General features: G+C 34.0%; 1 protein-coding gene across 3 annotated transcripts; it reads left to right on the top strand.

The window, feature by feature from the left end:
• The first annotated feature begins 8499 nt into the window (after window positions 1-8499).
• LOC126717650 (protein BCCIP homolog) lies at window positions 8500-20516 on the top strand. 3 transcript variants are annotated; one of them, XM_050419485.1, is made up of 9 exons: window positions 8500-8522; window positions 14423-14591; window positions 16669-16742; window positions 17270-17494; window positions 18690-18899; window positions 19009-19074; window positions 19181-19270; window positions 19382-19435; window positions 20200-20516. In XM_050419485.1, the coding sequence occupies exons 2-9, from the start codon at window positions 14432-14434 to the stop codon at window positions 20296-20298; spliced, it is 978 nt and encodes a 325-aa protein (XP_050275442.1). In that variant the 5' UTR covers window positions 8500-8522; window positions 14423-14431; the 3' UTR covers window positions 20299-20516. The 3 variants fall into 3 exon arrangements, with proteins under 3 accessions (XP_050275442.1, XP_050275443.1, XP_050275441.1); XM_050419484.1 differs by lacking the exon at window positions 8500-8522 and adding an exon at window positions 13014-13193; XM_050419486.1 differs by lacking the exons at window positions 8500-8522; window positions 19009-19074 and adding an exon at window positions 13013-13193.
• The last annotated feature ends 1596 nt before the right edge of the window (window positions 20517-22112 follow it).

The following is a 22112-nucleotide window of genomic DNA, read 5'->3' as shown; positions in this document are numbered from 1 at the left end:
CAAATAATAAGAGATGTGTGTTACAAGAAATTTGTAAAATATAAAGAGCATTATGGGGATTTCTCTTGAAATTGCATTAAACTTCATTCAATTCCCTCAAATTCCTCATAATTTTAGAGAAATGAAAAATTGAGTTTTTAAGGAGTATGATGAAATAGGTGTTTTCTCCTACCAATTTTATTCCACTTAGGAGTTATTTGGTTTGTTATGATGTGTCCTTAATATGATGCACATTACAATAATGTGACATTAAGAATTTTGGGTTTTTTTTTTTTTTTTTTTTTTTACATTATCATAATTTAAAATTATAAAATATATTATATCATCTTAATCTCAGCACCCTCCTAAACAATGTAATATTGTATTCTTATATTGAGATTACATTAATGTAAGATTACAATAGCATAATATTATGATGTAATGTAACATCACGATGATCCAAATGTTCCATTAGTGTAGTCAAAGGCAAGCTTGGTGTTTAGGCCAGGCAAGGCGCCACTAAGGTGCCTTTGAAGCTCTGAGGCAAGAGTCAAGACACCTTTAGTGAGGAGTTCACATTTAGAGCCTAGGTGAGCACTTGAGTGCCTTAAACAAACTGTAAGGTGTCTGAGGCAATAGCTTTAATGAAATTCAGCAAAAAAGGAAAAGGAAAATGGTAGTTTTTATATTTTAATTTAAGTTAGTGGGTGTTTCTCTCCGTTGCTCTTAGGGGTGAAAAATAAACCAACAAATTGAATGGACCGACTGATCGAAATCGCTGGAATCAATTTTTTTTTTTTTTTTTCATTTTTATTAGTCAGGTTTGGTTTCGGTTTGAATTTTTGAAAAAATTTGAAATTTTCAATTTGGTCTCAAATTCAGAAAATATTAAACTAAACCAAACTGAAACGGATCAATATGTATTAAATATAAGGTAAATTACTTACTTAGTCAGTTAGTCTATATTTTTTACATCATATTTTAATTTAATTCATAACTTTTTAATTGTGGTAATTTGGATCTTAATCTTTTAGTATTGCAATTTAGTTGTTGGAACTATCGAGGGCTTGGGAACCAATGGACAAAACAAGAGCTTGGGGATATTATCCGGGCACAAGATCCCTCAGTTGTGTTCTTAGCCGAAACATGACTGGATAAGGCTAGGCTAGAAGATATTCGGGTCTGACTAAATTTTGGTGGTACGATTGAAATGTGTAGAGATACGAGAGGAGGGGGGATAGTAATTTTTTGGAGAAAGGAAGTAGATTTTTCTCTATGTACCTTCTCCCCAAATCACATTGATGGTGTTTTGAATAAGGGTAAGGAGGATGAATGGAGGTTCAATGGGTTCTATGGAGAATCAGAGACAAGTAATCACTATTTATCGTGGGCTTGTCTAAGGAGACTAAAGGGCAGAAATTCAATCCCATGGCTTTGTGCAGGTGATTTTAATGAGATTGCACGGAGTCATGAGAAACTTGGAAGGAGGCAAAGACCAGCTAGACAAATGGAAGATTTTAGAGATGTTCTGGATGAGTGTGGATTCCGGGACCTTGGCTTTACGGGAGGAAAATTTACATAGTGTAATGGACATCCAGATGGCTGTACAATTTGGGAGAGACTGGATAGAGCGGTTGCTACGATGGAATGGCTAGATAAATTTCCTACAACTAAGGTAATTCATTTGGAGTGTGGTTCATCTAATCATAAACCTATTCTTATTTGTCTTAAGGGTATCCCAAAAATCCGACAAAAGCCGTGGCGTTTTGAGCACATGTGGTTGGAGGAAGAGGGTTGTAGAGATACGGTAGAAACAGCTTGGCTTTTCAATGCACCCAGTCAAGCTATGACTAGGGTGGAGGGGAAGATCAGTCATTGCCAAACACAACTCAAGTGGTGGAGTCGGGTTGCAATTGGGAATATTACTAGACTATTGAAGGAAAAAAAAGAGTTGCTAAGAAAGGCGGAAAAGGAGGTGATAAAGGGGATGTCTATAAACCGGGTGACAAGGTTGAAAAGAGAGATAAATGATTTGTTATCAAAAGAAGAGAAAATGTGGAAACAAAGATCTAGAGAATAGTGGCTGCATGAAGGAGACAAAAATACCCGGTATTTCCATAGTAGAGCTACTCACAGGCAATGTTATGAATACCATTTCAGAGCCCGTTTTAGTTTGTCCAATGAAACGATATATTTCAGTATCAGTCAATTTTGGCGTACCGTTTCGGGATTTCTTAAAGATGGTATATATATATATCTTATTACTTTTAGAAAAAAAAAATTAAAAGTTATATTTTCATACATTTATAAAACTTGTTATTTTAAAATTAATCTAATTAATTAACTTTAACAATTAAGCTACTATTATCTTAATTAAAATACTAATTATTTCTTTTAATGCAACAAAGTGATAACAAAATTAAAATAAGGCTGGGCAGTTCGGCTAAGCACACTGCCCAAGCCAAACCAACCCTATGTCCAACATTTTATTTTTTTTAATATTCTTACTTTTTTCCTCACAAGCCTCTCTCTTCTTCTTTTCTTTTCTTTTTTTTTTTTTTTTTTTTTTTTTTTATATCCCCACACGTCTTCATATCTGTCTATAAAATTCCTCGATTTCCACCCTTCATCACATCACTTTTCATCTTTACCTACACTGACTGACTCATAATTATAGCTCTCTATCTTTCTTTTTATTTCTTCTACTCACACATGCAACTTTGTCTGGGTTAATAAGCTTTAACTTTGTCTTCCTTCTCTATTTTCCCCCTCTCTGATGGAGATCCAAAATTGTTCAGCTTGACTACATGAGCCATAATATTCTTCTAGTTAAGCTACTGCTATTCTACTACAACTCATCATATGAAGCAAAAGACTACAATGTTTTTGAGCAAAGGAATGGTGGATTGATTTTGGTCTATTCAGATTCTTCAGAAGATCCAAGTTCAACTTTATCTGCAACAAACCCATACCGGCCGAATCTTGTATTTCAGCCGAAATCAACCGAAACAACCCGGATCTCCTAAAACACGCCGGAATAGGCCGAAATCTCATCTGAGGTGGAATAAAGGGGCTTGCCGTTCCATTTTGCTTGCTGGTATGAGATTTTCTGGCCATTCCGGCAGGAACGGAACGGTATCCATAACAGTGTTCACAGGTATCGCCGAAATAAAATTGAGGAGCTGGAGAACCATTTGGGTGAGAGGTGTGTGGATGAGAATGGCATAGAAAATATTTTGGTGGAGTTTTACCAAAATTTATTTGCTTCATCCTCACCAAACCAGATTGAGGAAGCTTTAGAAGCAACACCACGGGTGGTAACGGAAGAGATGAATCATGAGCTTGTTGCTTCTTTTGGGAGAGCCGAGGTTGACATTGCCTTAAATCAGATGGACCCCTTGAAATCTCCAGGACCTGATGGGATGCCTCCATTTTTTTTCCAGCAATTCAAGTCGGTTATTGGTGATGAAGTAGCTGATGCAATTCTCACATGCCTCAATACAGGTTCAATCCCACCTTCAATAAACCGAACTTTTATCAGTCTCATCCTAAAGGTTAAAAGCCCGGTAAGAGTTTCTGAATATCGCCCAATTGCACTTTGTAATATTCTATATAAGCTTATTTCTAAAGTTCTAACAAATAGACTTAAGAAGATTTTACCTAGCATTATTTCAGAATCTCAAAGTGCCTTTCAATCTAGTAAAGCAATCACTGATAATATTATGGTTACCTTTGAGACCCTACACCATATGAAAAACCAAAAATCCAAAAAATGGGTTTTTTGGCCATGAAGTTAGATATGAGTAAGGCGTATGACCGAGTGGAGTGGAGCTATTTAAGAAAGATTATGGAGAAATTGGGTTTTTGTGAAAGGTGGGTGTCTCTTGTTCTAGAGTGTATTAGCACAGTGTCCTATTCGATTCTGGTGAATGGAGAGCCTAAGGGAGATATTAGGCCATCAAGGGGTTTAAGGCAAGGAGATCCTTTGTCTCTATACCTTTTTTTGTTGTGTTCAGAAGGTTTGAATAGGATGTTGCAGCAGGCAGCCGCCAATGACAAAATAAGGGGATTCTCTTTATGTAAAAGGGGACCAAAAATCTCACACTTATTTTTTGCAGATGACAGCCTATTATTTTGTAGAGCTTCTTTGGCAGATTTACAGGTAATCCAAGATATTCTGTCACTATATGAACAAACTTCGGGTCAAAAGCTAAACCGAGAGAAGACAACCATCTTTTTTAGCAAGGCAGTGAATGAAGACACAAAGGCCCAAATTTCGGATTTTTTACAAGTACCGAAGGTGAAAGAGTATGAGAAGTACCTTGGCTTGCTGGCGGTGGTGGGAAGGAATAGGAAAGCAAATCTAAATTTCATCAAAGAAAGGGTGTGGAGCAAACTTTAAGGGTGGAAGGAAAAGCTATTGTCCCAAGCAGGTAGAGAGATTTTACTCAAAGCGGGGGTGCAAGCAATTCCTACATTCGCAATGGGTTGCTTCAAATTACCGGTGGGCCTTTGTCAAGAAATTGAGGCATTAATCCGGAAATTATTTTGGGGACAAAAGGGTGAGCAGCGGAAAATTCATTGGAAAAAATGGGAGGTTCTTTGCCAACCTAAATCAGAAGGAGGGTTAGGCTTCAAAGACTTGGAAAAATTCAAGGATGCAATGTTGGCAAAACAAGTGTGGAGACTATTGAAGGACCAATCCTCTCTTTTTTATCGGGTCTTTAAAGCGAAGTATTTTCCCAAGGGGTCCATTTTTGAAGCCTCAGCAGCCACAGGTTCGTATGCTTGGCAGAGTATCCTTAAGTCAAGAAAGGTGATTCTGATGGGTATGAGATGGAGAATAGGAGATGGGAAGAGTATAGATATATATGGAGAAAATTGGCTGCCAAGGAAGGGGTTTGCTAGGATCATTTCTCTTCAGGTAGTGACATTAAAAGGATCTCAGGTTGCTGCACTAATAAATCCAAACACTCAGTCTTGGAATATTAATCTGCTCAACCAGCATTTTTTGAGTTTTGAGGTTACTAGAATAAAAGCAATTCCACTGAGCTGGACTGAACAGAAAGATCGCCTCATTTGGCTCGACAGTCACGATGGGGAGTATTCGGTTAAGGCAGGGTATCAAATGTTGTGTAAGGAAGCAAACTCTAGCGCTGCATCAAGCTCGGACTCGTCGCACAGATCAGCTTTCTGGAAACGCCTTTGGAAGCTTCATGTTTCTAACAAAATCAAGTTTTTTCTTTGGAGAGTCTGCTCTAACGCGCTGCCCACAAAGGATAATTTGAAGAAGAGAAAAATTCTTGAGGATGCGAGGTGCAGTGCCTACCTTCTAGATCAGGAAACAACATTCCATGCACTGTGGAGTTGTGAGACACTCAAAGAAATTTGGAACCCCTGTTTCAGCTGGGTCCGAACAGAGTTTCCTCATCTTCAGGACATGCAAGAATTAATAAACTTGGTCGGACAGAGGGCAAAGGGACTGGAGCTGTTTGGGGTGGTGGCTTGATTTATCTGGGCTCAAAGAAACAAGCTGAGGCTGAATGAGAAAGGGGTGTCGAGAGATAAGCTTTGTGAAACAGTTATAAGTTACCTCTCGGATTTCCAATCAAAAATCTAGGAGACCAAGGTGCAGCAACGAAGGGAAAATACAAAATGGATACCTCCAAGGGTTGGAATGTATAAAGCAAATTATGATGGTGCCGTATTCGTCGAGTCGGAGGAAGCAGGGATAGGGATTATAGTTAGAGATGGTAAGAGGGACGTGATTGCTGCCTCAGCTGAAAAAATACCTTACCCGGGTTCAGTGGAGGTGCTAGAAGCATTAGCTGCAAAAAGAGTAGCAAAATTTGTTGTGGAATTGGGCTTATCGATTGCAGAATTTGAAGGAGATTCTAAGGTAGTTTGGAGGGCTTTGAAGGCAGCGGACGGGGCTCATTCAGCCATGGGGGTGATTATCAAAGACACAATGTCTATTGTAGGTTTGCTTAGAACCTTTTCTTTCTCTCATACTAGGCAGCAGGGTAATTGTGCAGCCCATGCTTTAGCTAAGAGAGCAATTGTTTCTTTTTCTTTATTAGTCTGGATGGAGCATGTTCCAACAGACATTAGTCATGTTGTTATTTCTGATTTTCCAGCATCTTAATAATAATACTCTGTTTTGACTCTCAAAAAAAAAAAAAAAAATTTAGTCATTGCTGTTATCTTTTGAATCGAAATTGCCGACGTAGCATTTAGCAAAAAAAAAAAAAGTTTATTGCCACATTAATGAAAATTAATTTTTTATTTTGACCGTTTGTTATTTCAACAATTTTCATCCAAAAGATAATAACATGACTAAATTGACACGATACTAAGAGGTTACAGACCAAATTATTTTTTTAATGAAAATGGACCAAATTAATACAATAAAAAAGATATGATCTAAATTGAAATATGGTGTAAAGAGTTTGCTCTACCCTAAATATTAATAGGTAAAAAATAATTATAGTGGTACAATCCCAGGTTTGATCCTTACTGAACACAATTTTATTTTTTCTCTTCTTATATCAAAACTACGCAACTTTCTCTGCTGTCTTCATAGCCATTCTTCTCTCTCTGTCACGCCGCTTCTCCATCGTTCATGCGACTGCTTCTCCATCGTTCTTGCCTTTCTCCACCTCTCTCTTATTTTGGGTATATCCTCTTTTTCTCTTTTTTACTTAATTGTGAGTTGTTTGTTTTATTTTGTGTTTTTTTGTTTGCTGAAAATACATGATTTTGAGTATATATATATTTTGTTGTGTTTGCTTGGTGTTTGGCGTTTGGTTGTTGAGAAAATGTGCGAAAATAAAGGGGAATAGTTTTTTCTTTTCTTTGATATGATTGAGTATATAAGCCTTATATATATATATATATGTTCTTCATATCATAATGTATAATAACTATATTTAGAGTTGGGCTCCTCAATTCACTTGGGTGAGTGCCCTTTTGGTATCTCACACCTCAAGCTATACAAAGACACTTGAAAAATTGCTTAATTTTTGTTTTGGATATTTTTCTATAGAGAAAAACTTAGGTAGACTTAGGTATCTTATGTTAAGCAGGGGCGGCCCTAGACATTTTGGGGTCTAAGGCGGGAACTAAAAATGTATGTGTATGTGTATGTGTTTATGTATGTGTATGTGTATGAGTGTGTATGTTTATGTTTATGTGTGTGTATATGTATGTGCATGTGCATGTGTGTTTATGTTTATATTCATTTATGTTTATGTATGTGTGTATGTTTATGTATGTGTATGTGTATATGTATGTGTGTGTATGTGTATGTTTATGTGTATGTATGTGTATGTTTATGTTTATGTGTATGTGCATGTGTGTTTATATTTATGCATGTTTATGTATATGTGTATGTTTATGTATGTTTATATCTACTGAACACAATTTTATTTTTTCTCTTCTTATATCAAAACTACTCAACTTTCTCTGCTGTCTTCACAGCCGTTCTTCTCTCTCTGTCATGCCGCTTCTCCATCGTTTACATGGCTGTTTCTCCATCGTTCCTGCCTTTCTCCACCTCTCTTATTTTGGGTATGTCATCTTTTTTTCTTTTTTACTTAATTGTGAGTTGTTTGTTTTATTTTGTGTTTTTTTGTTTGCTGAAAATACATGATTTTGAGTATATATATATATATATATATATATATATATATTTTTTTTTCGGTGTTTGCTTGGTGTTTGGCGTTTGGTTGCTGAGAAAATGTGGGAAAATAAAAGGGAATAGTTTTTTCTTTTCTTTGATATGATTGAGTATAAGCCTTATATATATATATATATATATATATGTTCTTCATATCATAATGTATAATAACTATATTTAGAGTTGGGCTTCTCAATTCACTTGGATGAGTGCACTTTTGGTATCTCACACCTCAAACTGTACAAAGGCACTTGAAAAATAGCTTAATTTTTATTTTGGATAATTTTTTATAGAGAAAAACTTAGGTAGACTTAGGTACTTTATGTTAAGCAGGGGCGGTCCTAGACATTTTGAGGTCTAAGGCGAGAACTAAAAATGTATGTGTATGTGTATGTGTATGTGTGTTTATGTATGTGTATGTGTATGTGTATGTTTATGTGTGTGTGTGTATGTGTATGTGTATGTGTATGTTTATGTTTATGTGCATGTGTGTTTATATTTATGTTCATTTATATTTATATATGTGTGTATGTTTATATATGTGTATATGTACGAGTGTGTATGTGTATATGTATGTTTATGTATGTGTATGTGTATGTGTATATTTATATTTATGTGTATGTGTATGTATGTTTATGTTTATGTTCATTTATGTTTATGCAGGTTTATGTATGTATGTATGTATGTTTATGTATGTTTATATCTACTGAACACAATTTTATTTTTTCTCTTCTTATATTAAAACTACTCAACTTTCTCTGCTGTCTTCACAGTCGTTCTTCTCTCTCTGTCACGCCGCTTCTCCATTGTTCACGCGGCTGCTTCTCCATCGTTCCTGCCTTTCTCCACCTCTCTCTTATTTTGGGTATGTCCTCTTTTTCTCTTTTTTACTTAGTTGTGAGTTGTTTGTTTTATTTTGTGTTTTTTTGTTTGTTGAAAATACATGATTTTGAAAATATATATATATTTGTTGTGTTTGCTTGCTGTTTGGCGATTGGTTGCTAAGAAAATGTGGGAAAATAAAAGGGAATAATTTTTTCTTTTCTTTGATATGATTAAGTATAAGCCTTTTATATATATATATATATATATATATATATATATCTATACTACTATTTAAGGGGCTTCTCCTGTTTGGATTCCATATTTTTTATACCTAAGATACCCTCATCATACCCACTTACAAGTTTTCAACTACCGGAGATAGATATGTAAATTAAAACTCCTACATTTTAAAACCACAAACTCACGTACGCTTTGCAGTTTCTGTCTCACTTTCTCTCTCTCATTCTTCTTCAAATTTTTTTTGACGTCCATTCTTTTTCAAATTGAAGACATTTAGTTTAGCTCTATATCTTCCTTTCTTTTTCTTCAGATTAAAGACATTTTTATTTTTGCAAGTTCCTCTTTGTTTTCTTTTCTTTTGTTTATGATACACTTTCTTTAAGTTCTACTTTTTTTTTTTTTTCCTTATATGTATCACATTAACTCTTTTTTTTTTTTTTCTTCTTCTTTATTTTAAAATGTAATTTTGAAATAAATGGTTCCTTCATATACTCTACCATTGTACTTCTTAATGAATTGTCATTTCATGTTGTAGGTATTGTGATCCAAAGACAGGACTGTCTTATACTACAAAAGAAGCATTCAAAATCATTCGTAAGTAGTTAAACAGTATGACTTCCCTTACCTCTTTTAATAGCCTTTGTTTACATTTTATTTAAAAAATTTGAATTGAAATAAAAATAGTTACATATAAATGATCAATTACTATTTCCTTCTCCTTCCTCACTTCACTTCTTTTTTTTTTTTCTTTTTTTTTTTCCCTTCTTCATATTTTTTTTTTCTTTTTAAGAAAGTTTTTATTTTTTTTTATTTTTTTTAAAATTTTTTACCATCATTGTATATGTTTTTGGCATTAATTTTTTTTATATTTTTTTATTTAGGTATGTAGCAACCTTGAGTTCTACATTTTTTTTTTTTTTGGTTAATGTATCACTTTAACTATCCTTTTTTTTTTTTAAATGTAATTTTGAAATGTTGGTTGTGACTGAATGTATATGTTTTTGGCGTTAAATTTTTTTATTTAGGTATGTAGCAACCTTGAGTTCTACTTTTTTTTTTTTTTAATGTATCACGTTTACTCTTTTTTTTTTCTTTTCTTTTCCTTTTTTTTTTAAATTAATTTTGAAATGTTGGTGGTGATTGAATAATTTTAAACGTGAGTAAGGAAAGTGAAGTTTGAAAAAATAAAAAAATAAATCTTGATAAAAGAAAAAAAAAGAAAAAAGAAAAGAGAGAGAGAGAGAGAGAGAACGTGAGGTGAGTTTGCTTTGTTAACTAACAAAAAGTTGTCCTATTTTGTAGGGAGTTAGATATGTATCTTTATTCTAAACAATTTTAATAGGATTTTCAGAAAAAATTATCTCATCAAAATTTCAATCAAACACAAACTCTAACAAACTTAAGCTATTATCTTTAACAACATGTATGCGAACGTTGGTTTGTTAATTATTATTATTTTTTTAAATACTTGGTTTAACCTAATTCTTTTATCTCTCTCAGGTTCACGTATGCACAAATTTTTTGGATTGCATTGAGGAGTCATTGGAATGGAATATTAGATAAGTTCGGGTGAGAGACTTTACAAGAATTATTATATGTACTAGCCTCTGAGCACGCGCTCACGCATGCTCAGAGACTCTTCTATTTTTTGGGTAAGGGTTAATTTAGAGCATTTATTATAATTTGGGATTATTACATTTTCCAATCACAAAAAAAATCTAAGGATGTGATGAGTGTCATGTGTGGAGAAATAATTTTCCAATCACAATAATTTTTCATCACAAAAAAATCTAGGGGTGTGATGGGAAAATTATTTCTTTACACATGACACTCATCACACCCCTAGATTTTTTTTTTTGTGATTGGAAAATGTAATAATCCCAAATTATAATAAATGCTCTAAATTAACCCTTACCCAAAAAATAGAAAAGCCTCTGAGTACGCGCGTGATCGCGTGCTCAGAGGCTAGTATATATATATGTTCTTCATATCATAATGTATAATAACTATATTTAGAGTTGGGCTCCTTAATTCACTTGGGTGAGTGCCCTTTTGGTATCTCACACCTCAAGCTGTACAAAGACATTTGAAAAATTACTTAATTTTTATTTTGGATATTTTTCTATAGAGAAAAATTTAGGTAGACTTAGGTATCTTATGTTAAGCAGGGGCGACCCTAGACATTTTTGGGGCCTAAGACGAGAACTAAAAATGTATATGTATATGTGTTTATGTATGTGTATGTGTATGTGTATGTTTATGTTTATGTGTGTGCATGTGTATGTGTATGTGTATGTTTATTTTTATGTATGTGTGTATATTTATGTATGTGTATGTGTATGAGTGCATATTTATGTTCATGTGTATGTACATATAAACATAAATATACGTATGTGTATGTTTATGTGTGTGTATGTGCATGTGTGTTTATGTTTATGTTCATTTATATTTATGCATGTTTATGTATGTGTGTGTATGTGTGCTTATGTATGTGTATGTGTTTATGCATGCTTATATTTATATATGTTTACGTGTATGTGTGTGTTTATGCATGCTTATGTATGTGTATGTGTATATGTATATGTATTTGTATGTGTAGGTCTTTTTGTATTTTTCAGATTCAGGTGCAATACCCTGATACAATTGTAATTAATGGCTGAGATTAAAAGTTGAAAAAACAACTTTCAATCTCAACTATTAAATAAAATATATTAAATGAGAGTTAAAAAGTTAAAAAAAAAGAGTAAAAAATGTAAAAAAAAATACCTATGACAGTGCACCTAATCTCAGTCCGTCTTTCTTCTCTAACAATTTTTTCTTTTTCTTTTTCTTTTTTACGCGGTGCTTTATTCTTCTTCCTTTTATTTCTCTTTATATGTTGCTTAGACTGACAGGAGAGGAGCGAACGAAAGCCACGTCAAGAAAGGAAAACGAAGATTGTGTTGCCGAGCCAAAAACTATGAAAATCTCTTCCTCTCAACTCAGATGATCCTCTTAGGTGAAATTGTGGTTCACGAGGCTTCACCGGATTATGGTGTGTGATTTTTGGTTATTTATTTGATATTATGAAACAAATAGTTTTTATATTTTGCTTAACCTTTCTATTTTCTGAAAACACTTTTCTGGGAAATACCATTTTTTTTTATTTGCTTTCAGTCTATCATTCTTACTTGTGGTATGTGTATTTGGATCTAAAATTAGATCAACAAGATGATTCTTCTTTTAAAATATAATAACAAAACTAATATATGTTTTTTTAATGGTGGATTCACTTTCAGTATTTTCATTTTGTGATTTTGGTTGTTTTGTGGGTTTTGTGCTTTGATTTCGGTGGGTGTGATTTGATTTGTGATTTGGTGGGCTTTTGGGTTTTTGTTGCGATTTGATTTTGGCTGGGTTTTGGCCGTGGTGGTGGTTGTGATTTGATTTTGGCTGAGTTTCGGCAGTGGTGCGTGGTTAGAAGTGATGAGCTTGAAAAGCTCCGGGCATGGAGGTTTAGAAGGAAAGCTTGGTGGTCAGCCATGGAGGACAGTGTGATGTGGGTTGAGGCAGAGAAAGGATGAGAGGGAAACAGGGGCGACCCTAGACATTTTAAGGCCTAAGGCGAGAACTAAAAATGGGGCATTTTTTATAATTATATATTAATTAAATTAATGTTTATTTAATATTTTTATATTATATTTTTCATCATTATTTTCGTTTTCTTCTAAATTATTTTGGTGAATTTCTTGCTCATTTGTGATATTTTCATCTAAATTTTGTGTTATATTTTGTTTATTACTAATAACAAATTTATCCATTGATCTTTTTTAAGATTCAATTAATTTTTCTTATTTTTTTCTTTTTTTAAGTTTTTCATATCCAGATGCATATTTTCTAGTAGACATTTCTAATCAAACAATATATTTATAAAGACTAAAATAAAAAATAACTTTCAAGTGTAGAGCAAATGAAAAATAGAACCTGATGTATACAAAAAGTATTGTTATAGTTTCACTGAACAATAACAAGTTTTTAGCAATCCCAACCTGCATAAATTAAAAAAAAATTAAGCACAAACATAACAAAAATTTAAGCACAGTACACAAGACTTATTAATAAATAATAAGATCCACCCACAAAAAAAAAAAAAAAAAAAAAAAAAAAAAAAAAAAAACTTGAAGGCCCAAACTTAATGCCCAGTCCAGGGAGGGTCCAGGCAGCCATAATGATAAACCGATAAGTGATAAACAAAGTTACAAAACCAGGGCCCAAATAAACAAAGTTATCTTAAGTTGTTAACAAATAAAAGCCCAAATATTTATAATTTTATACCTGATTCCTGAACCTCAGAACCTGAAACGGTGAGGTGAGCAGTTGAGACTTGAGAGAGGCGGAGAGCAGAGAATCAGAGAGAGGCTGAGATGAGAACAGACTGAACAGTGGAGACTGGAGACTAGAGAGAGGCCGAGAGCAGAGACTAGAGAGAAAGGTAAAATTTTTAGGGTTTTGATTTGTGATTGTTTTGTGGTTAATCTCTTAGACCGGATTTGTAGTTTATCTGTTTTTTTTGGGGTCAATGATTTTGTTTAGAACCAATGTTTAATAGGATTTACCAAATTTTTTGTTTTTTTGGTTAAAAGGATGTGCCAGATTATTTTTGTAATTCATTTGAAACTAAATTTTCTACTACCCGGTTGGTTCTTTTCTAAAATTTTGGGGCTTGGGGGCCTTGGGCAATTGCCTAACTCGCCTAAGGGAAGGGCCGGCCCTGCAATGTTAAGTTCCCTAATTAAATTTAACCATGTTGATTTTTATTTTTTATTTTTTCAATTTGGGTTTATAAAATAGCAAGCTGGATGTTCAGTTCCCTTAGTCTGCTTGTGATTTTCTGTCCATGCTAGATTGCTTTTCGTTTTCTGTATGCTGATTATAATTTAATTTTCTTCTGTGTCTGTACTGTTGTTATGAAGTATACTTCCTGTATACTGCATCTTTTTTCATAAATTCCTACTTTCATATACTTTTCAAAAAAAAGAAGAAGATGTTCAGCTCAAATGAAGACCCAAAGACCTCTTTTAGCTCAAAATGAGGAAAAAAAAATGAGCTTCGCATTTTTATTTTACACAAAAAGAAATGATCATCATTCATTGTTCTTTGAAGATTTGAGAAAGAGATAAGGAGAAAGGTACAGAAGACGGGTAGATAGAATTTGGTGAATATATTCAAGCTAATTCATTTATAAAAAAAAAAAAAAAAAAAAATTATTCTACTCTCTTTTTCTCTGTTTTTTAATTTGTTATATTAGGAGGGGTGTGCTCTGTGGCACACATGGTGCTGTGTAGTTTTGCACACAAGGTGGGTAGCTAATGTCTCTCATTGACTAATGAAGCTATGAGTCAGAGGTAGTAGTGAACATGAGCTAGTGCTTCTTTATCTTATTTGCTTGTTTTAGAGCTTCATCTCTACATTGTAAAGTCATTTTCTTTAACAAACTCGATTAATTATCAAAACATGCTTTGACACTAACATGTACATTTTTTTTTCTTTTTTTTGCTGAATAACGTGTATGTCTTTTAGTCATTGATATGAAATGCTGTCTGATATGTATCACACTTACTCAAGCTCATCATTTTTAGCAAATTTTGTTTCATAACATCAAATCTAAACTCAAATTCGATGAACTTGACATTCGATTTTGTTGTTATTGGATTTACACAGATTAACAAGATGCCCCGGAGGCCAACAAGGTACCGGCGATTGTTGAAACCTCGGCCTCTGACCTTCTCCTCTTTTTCTCGTTCAGCTGCTCAGGTAGCCTCTTCTTATTTGGCAAAACGTCGAATGCAAGACTCCAAACTCCACAGAGAATCTCCCCTGAACTCTGCAGGTATTTGCAATTTCATGTTAAGTAAACTCTTCATCTTAATCCAGGATGTAACACTTTGTTTTCATTTTCTTTCTGCATGAATTGTCTTTTTTTTTCTTTTGGCGCGCGCGCGCGGGGGGGGGGGGGGGGGTTCTAGAGCCGATTTTTTGAAAATTGTAACTCAAACAAGTTTGTTGAGAACATCTTTAGAAGTTGTATTCAGTTGTTTGTTCTTGAAACCCTGAAAATACAGAGGGAATAGTGCCTCATTAATAACAAAAGCATAAATAAAGTGGCAAAAAAGTGTACATATTTGGTCATTCTATTTCAACTAAAACTGACAGCCTTTGCCCCCTTGCACACGATTTACCACACCTACACTACAGCCCTAACATGGTACACACAAAATTGGTCCCTAACATGGTCGATTAATCATGTTTTGCTTCCACCATTGATAACGCTTGATTTGGCCTATTTGCACCTTGACACAAAAACACATTCACCCAGAGGCAACCAAAACCATCTGTCTCTAACTTATATAGTACACACAAAAACATCTAGCCATCTCTCAGCCATCCCCTATTTCCTCACACCCACACAAGCACAAACAAAAATTCTACCTTGTGCGCCTACCCATTCTATGTTACATGTTAGTGGTTTATGGGAAAGTAGTTTTATGAGATAAAAATAAGGGTGTGGTTTATAGGTTGGAGACATTCTAGGTGGTGTTGGATGAAACAAAAAAGGAGGTTTTGGTTGATGTTCAAATTGGGATTATTTTGGGGATTTTGTTCTTTTAAGGGATTTTTGGTGTTTTTGGGAGTGTGAGGTTTTACATTGCAATTGTTGGTTTTGGATTTACTTTATCTTTGTGAATGTGAAGGAGGGTATGTGGGCAAACGTGTGGGTGTGCTCAGAGAGAGAGAATGGACTAAAAAACTTTTGAGTAAAGAAACAATTAACCAAGCACCTTGTGAGTTTTCAGTGTTTTAAACGCTCTTTTCAGTTGTCGCCATCCAAACAAGTTTTCACTATTTTATGGATCTTTAATGGTTTTAGATAGCCTGTCATAAGGAGGTTTTAGTGGCAGAGTATATGAATGTCTAATGTTTAATTACATTGGGTTCATGAGACTTGTAGGATTGGGAGTTTGATTGTTTATCTTCTTCCTAATCCTCTTTATTCCAATAATTTGAGGAGAGATGGAGAAGATAAGATTTATTGGATCCCTTCCATAAGCCATTGTAGGTTAAATGTATTATAAAGTTTTGACCTCTAATGTTACTTAAAAAAAAAAAAAAAAAAAAAAAGACGACCTCGAACCCCTTTCCCTTAAAATAGTATTTGGAAGACCAAGAACTCTCTGAGAGTGGCATTCTTTGCATAGATTATAGCGTTTAGTAGAATCCTAATAATGGATAATTTGAGGAAATGTGACATTATAATTGTGGATTGTTGTTGTATGTACAAAAAGTGTGAGGAAACCATGGATCATATACCCCTCCATTGTGAAGTAGCCAAGGAACTCCGGGATATGGCCTTATGTTGTTTGGGCTGTAGTGGGTCATGCCTAGGTGGGTGGTGGATTTTTCACTTGTTGGAAAGGAAGGCTTGGTAGGCATTGTAATGCAAGCATATGGAATGCCATTCCTTTATGAACTATCTGCTGTATTTGGAGAGAATGTAATGTGCATAGGTTCGAAGATCACGAGAAAACAGTCTTTGAGTTGAAGCCACTACTATTGAAAATCCTTTACAATTGCTTAGTTGCTAGTGACTGTTTTTATTCTTCAAACTTGCAATAATTTCTTGATCTCTTTGTTTTTTCATGATTCTTGGTGTATGTATCACTTGTTTACTTCTCATGTATGTGGTTTACGCCTTGCGCTCTCAATGAATTTGTTTACTTATATTAAAAAAAATTTTGGTGTTTTATTTTTTGAAAAACAATTCTATAGTTACATATTTTCAAACACATTTGATATTAAAAACAGCGTGAAACGATATTCTATTCCCTTCCTCGAGAACATGTTTTTGAGAACAGTTTTCAAAAACAATTCAAATAAGGCCCATACTTGCTCTTCTGTTCTACTTTCAGATAACAGAATTTTGAGGGATACTTTGGGAAAAAGGAGTGAACCATCTGAGTCTTCTGATGAAGAGGAGTTTGATGTAAGCGTTTTTTCTTTCTCGCAACATAAATTATTATTTTTATCAGAATTAGGGTTAAGTGATTAAATTTCCCATTTCCTAATAGTTTAAGCTTTTGGAAAAATTGGTAATTTAACATGGTATCAAAGCAAGAGGTCTTAAGTTAGATCCGTGTTTCCTCCACTCTATCTCCTAATTAAATTCCCACGTGTTGGGGCTCACCTATGAAAAGGTAGTTTGAGCCCAGACGTGAGAAGGTGTGTTAGAAGTATGTGATTAAATAATTAAATTTACCATATTCTAATAGCTTAAGTTTTTGGGAGAATCGGTAATTTAACATGGTATCAGAGCAAGAGATCCTGAGTTTGATCCTTGACTTTACTCTACCAATTGTCCCAAAAGCTTAAGCTATTAGGAAATGACAAATTTAATCATTTAATCATAATTCTAATAATTTACAACACATAAAATTTTATTAAGTTTTGATTGTTGTTTTTCATGTTGATTTAGTGTGTGTATTCATGCAAATTCAATTTGTACATGTGAAGGGAAACGTTCAAGCAGATTTTGCATTCTTTGATCCCAAATCCAATGATTTTCATGGAGTGAAGACAATGCTGCAAGCCTACCTTGATAATAAGCAGTGGGATTTGAATGGTTTTATTGACTTGATATTGGGACAGACCACAGTGGGGACTGTTGTTAAAATAGAGGGTGATGAAGATGAAGGAGTTTTTTCTATTGTGACTGCTCTAAACTTGGGAAGATATAAGGCAAGGGACAAATACTTCTAAATCCCGTCCATATTTTCTGCAATGTTTATCTCTTCTTTCAGTGGTGTGGCATATGTACTACAAACTGACTCGATTATTAAGTCTCCTGATATATATGTTTGCAATTGCCAGTCAATAATGTTTATGCCACATTTAAAACAGGAGTGTGCTGTTACATAATTAGATATGCAGAAAAGTATGGCTTCAATCTGTTTGACTTTTCTACTGCTTTAGGGATGTCAATGGGGTGGTTTTGGATGGGGCGGCACCAAATTGAATATGACCCCTATTAAATTTGTCCCATCCTCCATTATTGCTCTCTCTTTATAAAGTCTAATATTTACTTATAAAGAAAAGATCCACTATTATCTCACCTTTAATAGACTTGAATTTAATATTAGGTATATGCAAGTACCTATCCTAGACTGTTACACAAGTTGCGATGAATCTACTAAGCAAGCAAACTCTTAATGTTACTCAAAATTTCTAATAGCCCCCCTTCTGTTCCAATTGCCCTCAAATTTACAGCAAATCAATGGACATGAGAAGGAGAAAAACCTGAAGAGAGCTTTGGTTGCATCTTTTGTTGTTGTTGTCAACTTTGGTTTGGTGGCACGTATGTGGAATAATCTGCTGTTAATTTGAGGGAAACTGGAACAGTAGAGGGCCATTTTGGAAATTTTGAGCTATATTAGGGCATTGGTTGCTCAGTTTCAGATATAAGGAGACATTGCAACTTGGGTGATAGTTTTGGTGAATATTTGTAATTTATCCCGAATATTATTTAATCCAAAAATACGCTCATAACCTGATTATATGCCCAAGAGAAGAGAAGTTCTATTAGGGATGGGGTAGGGAAGGTTACCTGACTAACACAATGACAATGCATCTAGTTTAATGTATTTTCACATGAATTAGCATTTCATATTAACATTGTATATAAAAAGGACACTAAATTTATAAAAAAATTTCCAGACTCAAATGTGAGTTTGGTCTTAAGTCCTTGCTTCAACCCTGATTATCTTCTGCACCTGATATCGTATTGAATTGATGAGGAAAGTTACTTGATTAGCAGTTCCTTTTGATAGAATCAAATGTAGTTTGATTGCTGACTGGCTGGTAATTTCAACATTTGTAGAGAAGCTGACCCTCATAACATTTGACTGATCAGAAGTCATGTATTTGTACTTATCAGGACCATAAATGTATCATGGAGATCAAGGAGTTCCTCCTTAAAGCATGCCAGGAGAAGGATGTAGTAGATGACTTGAGATTAATTTTGGGAGAACAAGCACAGAATGTGGGTCTCCTGGTCTCTCAGCGTGTGGTGAATCTTCCTCCCCAGCTTCTGCCGCCTCTTTACGATGCCCTCTTTGATGAAGTCTCTTGGGCTACAGAAGATGAGGTTAGATAATAGCATTTGTGGATGGATGAGTGTGAAAAATGTCTGTTTCTTTACCTGCTGGAAACAGCATCCTTATTATGTTCTGATATTCTTGTTTTACCTTTGGAAGCCCACAGAAGAGCTCAGGAAATCTTTTTGCTTTAAGTTTTATATAATTTTCAGTAAAATTTATAAGGTACAGTATCATATCATCTTTGCCTTACTATTGTAGGTTGCTTTTGATTAAGAGATGAATTACAATTGGTTTATTCATTTTATTTGTTTCTGGATGCAAACTACAGCACAAGAATGCTGATCAGAAAATGAAGCTGAGTAATGACATTGATGAGGCAATAATCTATACAAAGCCAGAGGATGAAATTTTTCACAGGGTAGTGATACTTGTATTACGTCTCTCCATGCCAGAAAAAAACAAAAAATTTATTATGTACTTTTTTTCTTCTTCTTTTAACTTAGTGTACTTAATCGGTGTATTATTTCAGCTTAGCCAGTGGTCGTTCAGCTTTCCTTTGCACACTCAACAGCCAACTCATGAGGTTAGTAGTTTTGTCATCCTAACATAATTTTTTGACTTACCCTAATTACACTAAAACTAGTACTACCCACCCCCCCAAAAAAAAAAAAAAAAAATACAAAAAAGAAAAAGGAAATAACTTAGAGCACAATAGTATGAGTTCAAATTTTCTTTATACACTTAGCAGTTCGCAAGTTGTGAGACTAGTATTTCTGTTACCCTACATACTTTGTTGCTGAGTGTGCAGCAAATGTTTCAACACTTCTTGATTGCTGTGATAATATCTATGAACCAAGATTCTTTTTTTCCTTAGTAGGCTTGCAAAATGTTCTCGTTTCATACTCTCCCTCTCCCTCTCTTAGTTTTTTGTTCAGGTAGATTTTGACTGGGGTGGGGCTGGGTCGCAAATGTTTTGTGTTCAAACTTAAATATCTCCCTTGTAGCCTCGTATAGGCAAACAGGCACAGATTTTCCAAGATCTGAATGTGCTTCCGGATTTTACTTGCCTTATCTTATCTGAATATCATTGCTTATCTCAGCACAGAAAAGATGGGAGTTTCTGCAAAAGATTTAGCTTAAGTTATTTACATCAGAAATATGTGAATTAATTTGATATCTAGTATCCCACCCAAGTGTCCTCTTTCAGTGGTACTTTCTTGTTTTTCATTGATGCTACTGTAGTGGACAGTTGTGTGTTGCTCTGTGGGCCTGTGGCTTTATTCTTGGGACTAATGGCTTTATAATTTAATATTCTATTTATTCGGCTTTCATTAATTTTTTTTGCAGCTAAGAAATTATCGGTTTATGGGATTAGTCATGGCTGTTGAAGCAGAAAAAATTTCTACATTCCGACAAGAGTTGAAATCTTTAATAAATGAATCCTGAGGCCAAGCATAAGGTATCAAATTTTTTTAGTTTATAAGCTTTCATTTTTCTTCTGTCAACACTTCTAAATTAGCTTTCAACTTCACTGAGCTTGTCCAAGAGGTCTGAGGTGCCTTTTTTTTTTTTGGGTGGGCATTTTTCTTGTACGATGGGGAATTTATCTGTAAGGATTTCACTAAATTTTGTAATCATGGGTAGTAGACCTGATTTACAAGACATTTGTCTTCTATGTTCTGTCCTTTTTTCTTAAACGTTTTAACCCTAGTTAGTCTTCTATAGTTTTCCAATTATTTGAAATTCTGGAACATATATGACAGTTAAAACATGGTCGTGACAATATTAATGGTGACAGAAATGGTTAATTGATGGCTTAAAGCCTTGAAAAGAAGCTTAGAGGTTGTTTGGATTTTTTTTTGTCATCACTCCTCACTTTTCACTCCTTACTCAATTTTCGTCACTTATTACTTAAAATATCCCAATATCTCCAAACCCACCCGCTTGACACTTATCACTCAGTTCTGCCTTTTGTTTCCAAAAAAAAAAAAAAAAAACTGAAAAGTCAATATATACGGCTGGGCTTTGTTTATAAAATATATATGTATATATATATATATATATATATATATATAAAACCCAAAAGTCAAACATTGTGGCTGATCAGTGAGAGAGTTGTGAGTTTAATTACGAAAATGTCATTGAAAATAAGGGTATGGAAACTGAAAACATATAATGTGTTTTTAATTTTCATAACTCATCACTCAAAAATCAGAGAATTGAGTGATGGAAATAAAAACAGGAAACAAAATCCAAGCGGACTTCTCAGTGATGGGTTCTACTATTTTTAAGTTATGAGTTATAGAAACAGTAAAACCAAACAGCACTTTAATTTCATGAGTAATTCATGGCTTCATAACATTCTCGTTAATAAATAAATGACAGTTAGTTAAATAAATGAGTAAGAAAGTAAGTTGTCATTCTTGCAGATGTTTTATGGCATCAGGTATACAGGTACAAAATTAAATAGAAGACAAATTAGAGTATGGAAATTTTATTTTTGAGGGTTAAATTAGCAAAATTTTTATTTTCCTCTTATTTTATTTACAGTGCTCGTTAATTTTTGTTGGGTCTAAAATTTAAAGATGATGAACCGGCTCAAACCTTGTCTTGGTATGGGCTTCATGGCCTTGTCCAGGACCAGGAGATCCGCAATCCAACACAGGGCCCTGATCACATTTAACTTTTACATAAAGTGTCCCAGTGTGTTTGGTAGGCTATTAAATGATAAAGCCCTTTGCCTTGTGATGCCATGTTCTTTTGCTTTTCTCCGTTTTCATGCCCGGGCAAAAAGTCATTAATAACACCTCAACAATCATAAACTTTAACAGCCCAAAGGGCCCATTATTGTTTTTTGGTTTAACTTACACTCGGGATATCCAAGAGCCTTGTAACTCAACTAGTTGGCACCTTATAGTGTTTCTAATAAGGACATTTAGGGTTTAAATCACTCTTCCATTTTAACTATCAAATTATCTAAAAAAACCAAAAAATAAAAGCTTGCTAGTTGTTGAGAAGCAAAAAAAAAAAAAAAAAAAAAAAAAAAAAAAAAATCAAGGCAAGGGTTCAAGTGATAGTTTAGTTATAATAATTTGAATCCTAGCTGTTTTTCCTCTTGTAGCTCAACTGGTTGACACCTTATGGTGTTTCCAATAGAGATCTGGGGTTCAAATTATCTATATATATATATATATATATAAAGCTTGCACTTGGTTGTTGAGAAGTAAAACAATAAAAAATAAGGGCAAAAATATTGTTTC

Source organism: Quercus robur, chromosome 3, assembly GCF_932294415.1.
Source record: "Quercus robur chromosome 3, dhQueRobu3.1, whole genome shotgun sequence".
Taxonomy (NCBI): Eukaryota; Viridiplantae; Streptophyta; class Magnoliopsida; order Fagales; family Fagaceae; genus Quercus; species Quercus robur.
Note: the sequence above shows the minus strand (reverse complement) of the source record. Positions and strands in the feature narration are given on the sequence as shown.

Coding starts and splice junctions, on each gene's coding strand:
- LOC126717650 (XM_050419485.1), top strand. CDS start 14,432: ATGCCCCGGAGGCCAACAAGGTACCGGCGATTGTTGAAACCTCGGCCT. Junction 17,495..18,689: donor TAAACTTGGGAAGATATAAG/GCAAGGGACAAA, acceptor TGTACTTATCAG/GACCATAAATGTATCATGGA. Junction 19,075..19,180: donor TTTTCAGTAAAATTTATAAG/GTACAGTATCAT, acceptor TGCAAACTACAG/CACAAGAATGCTGATCAGAA.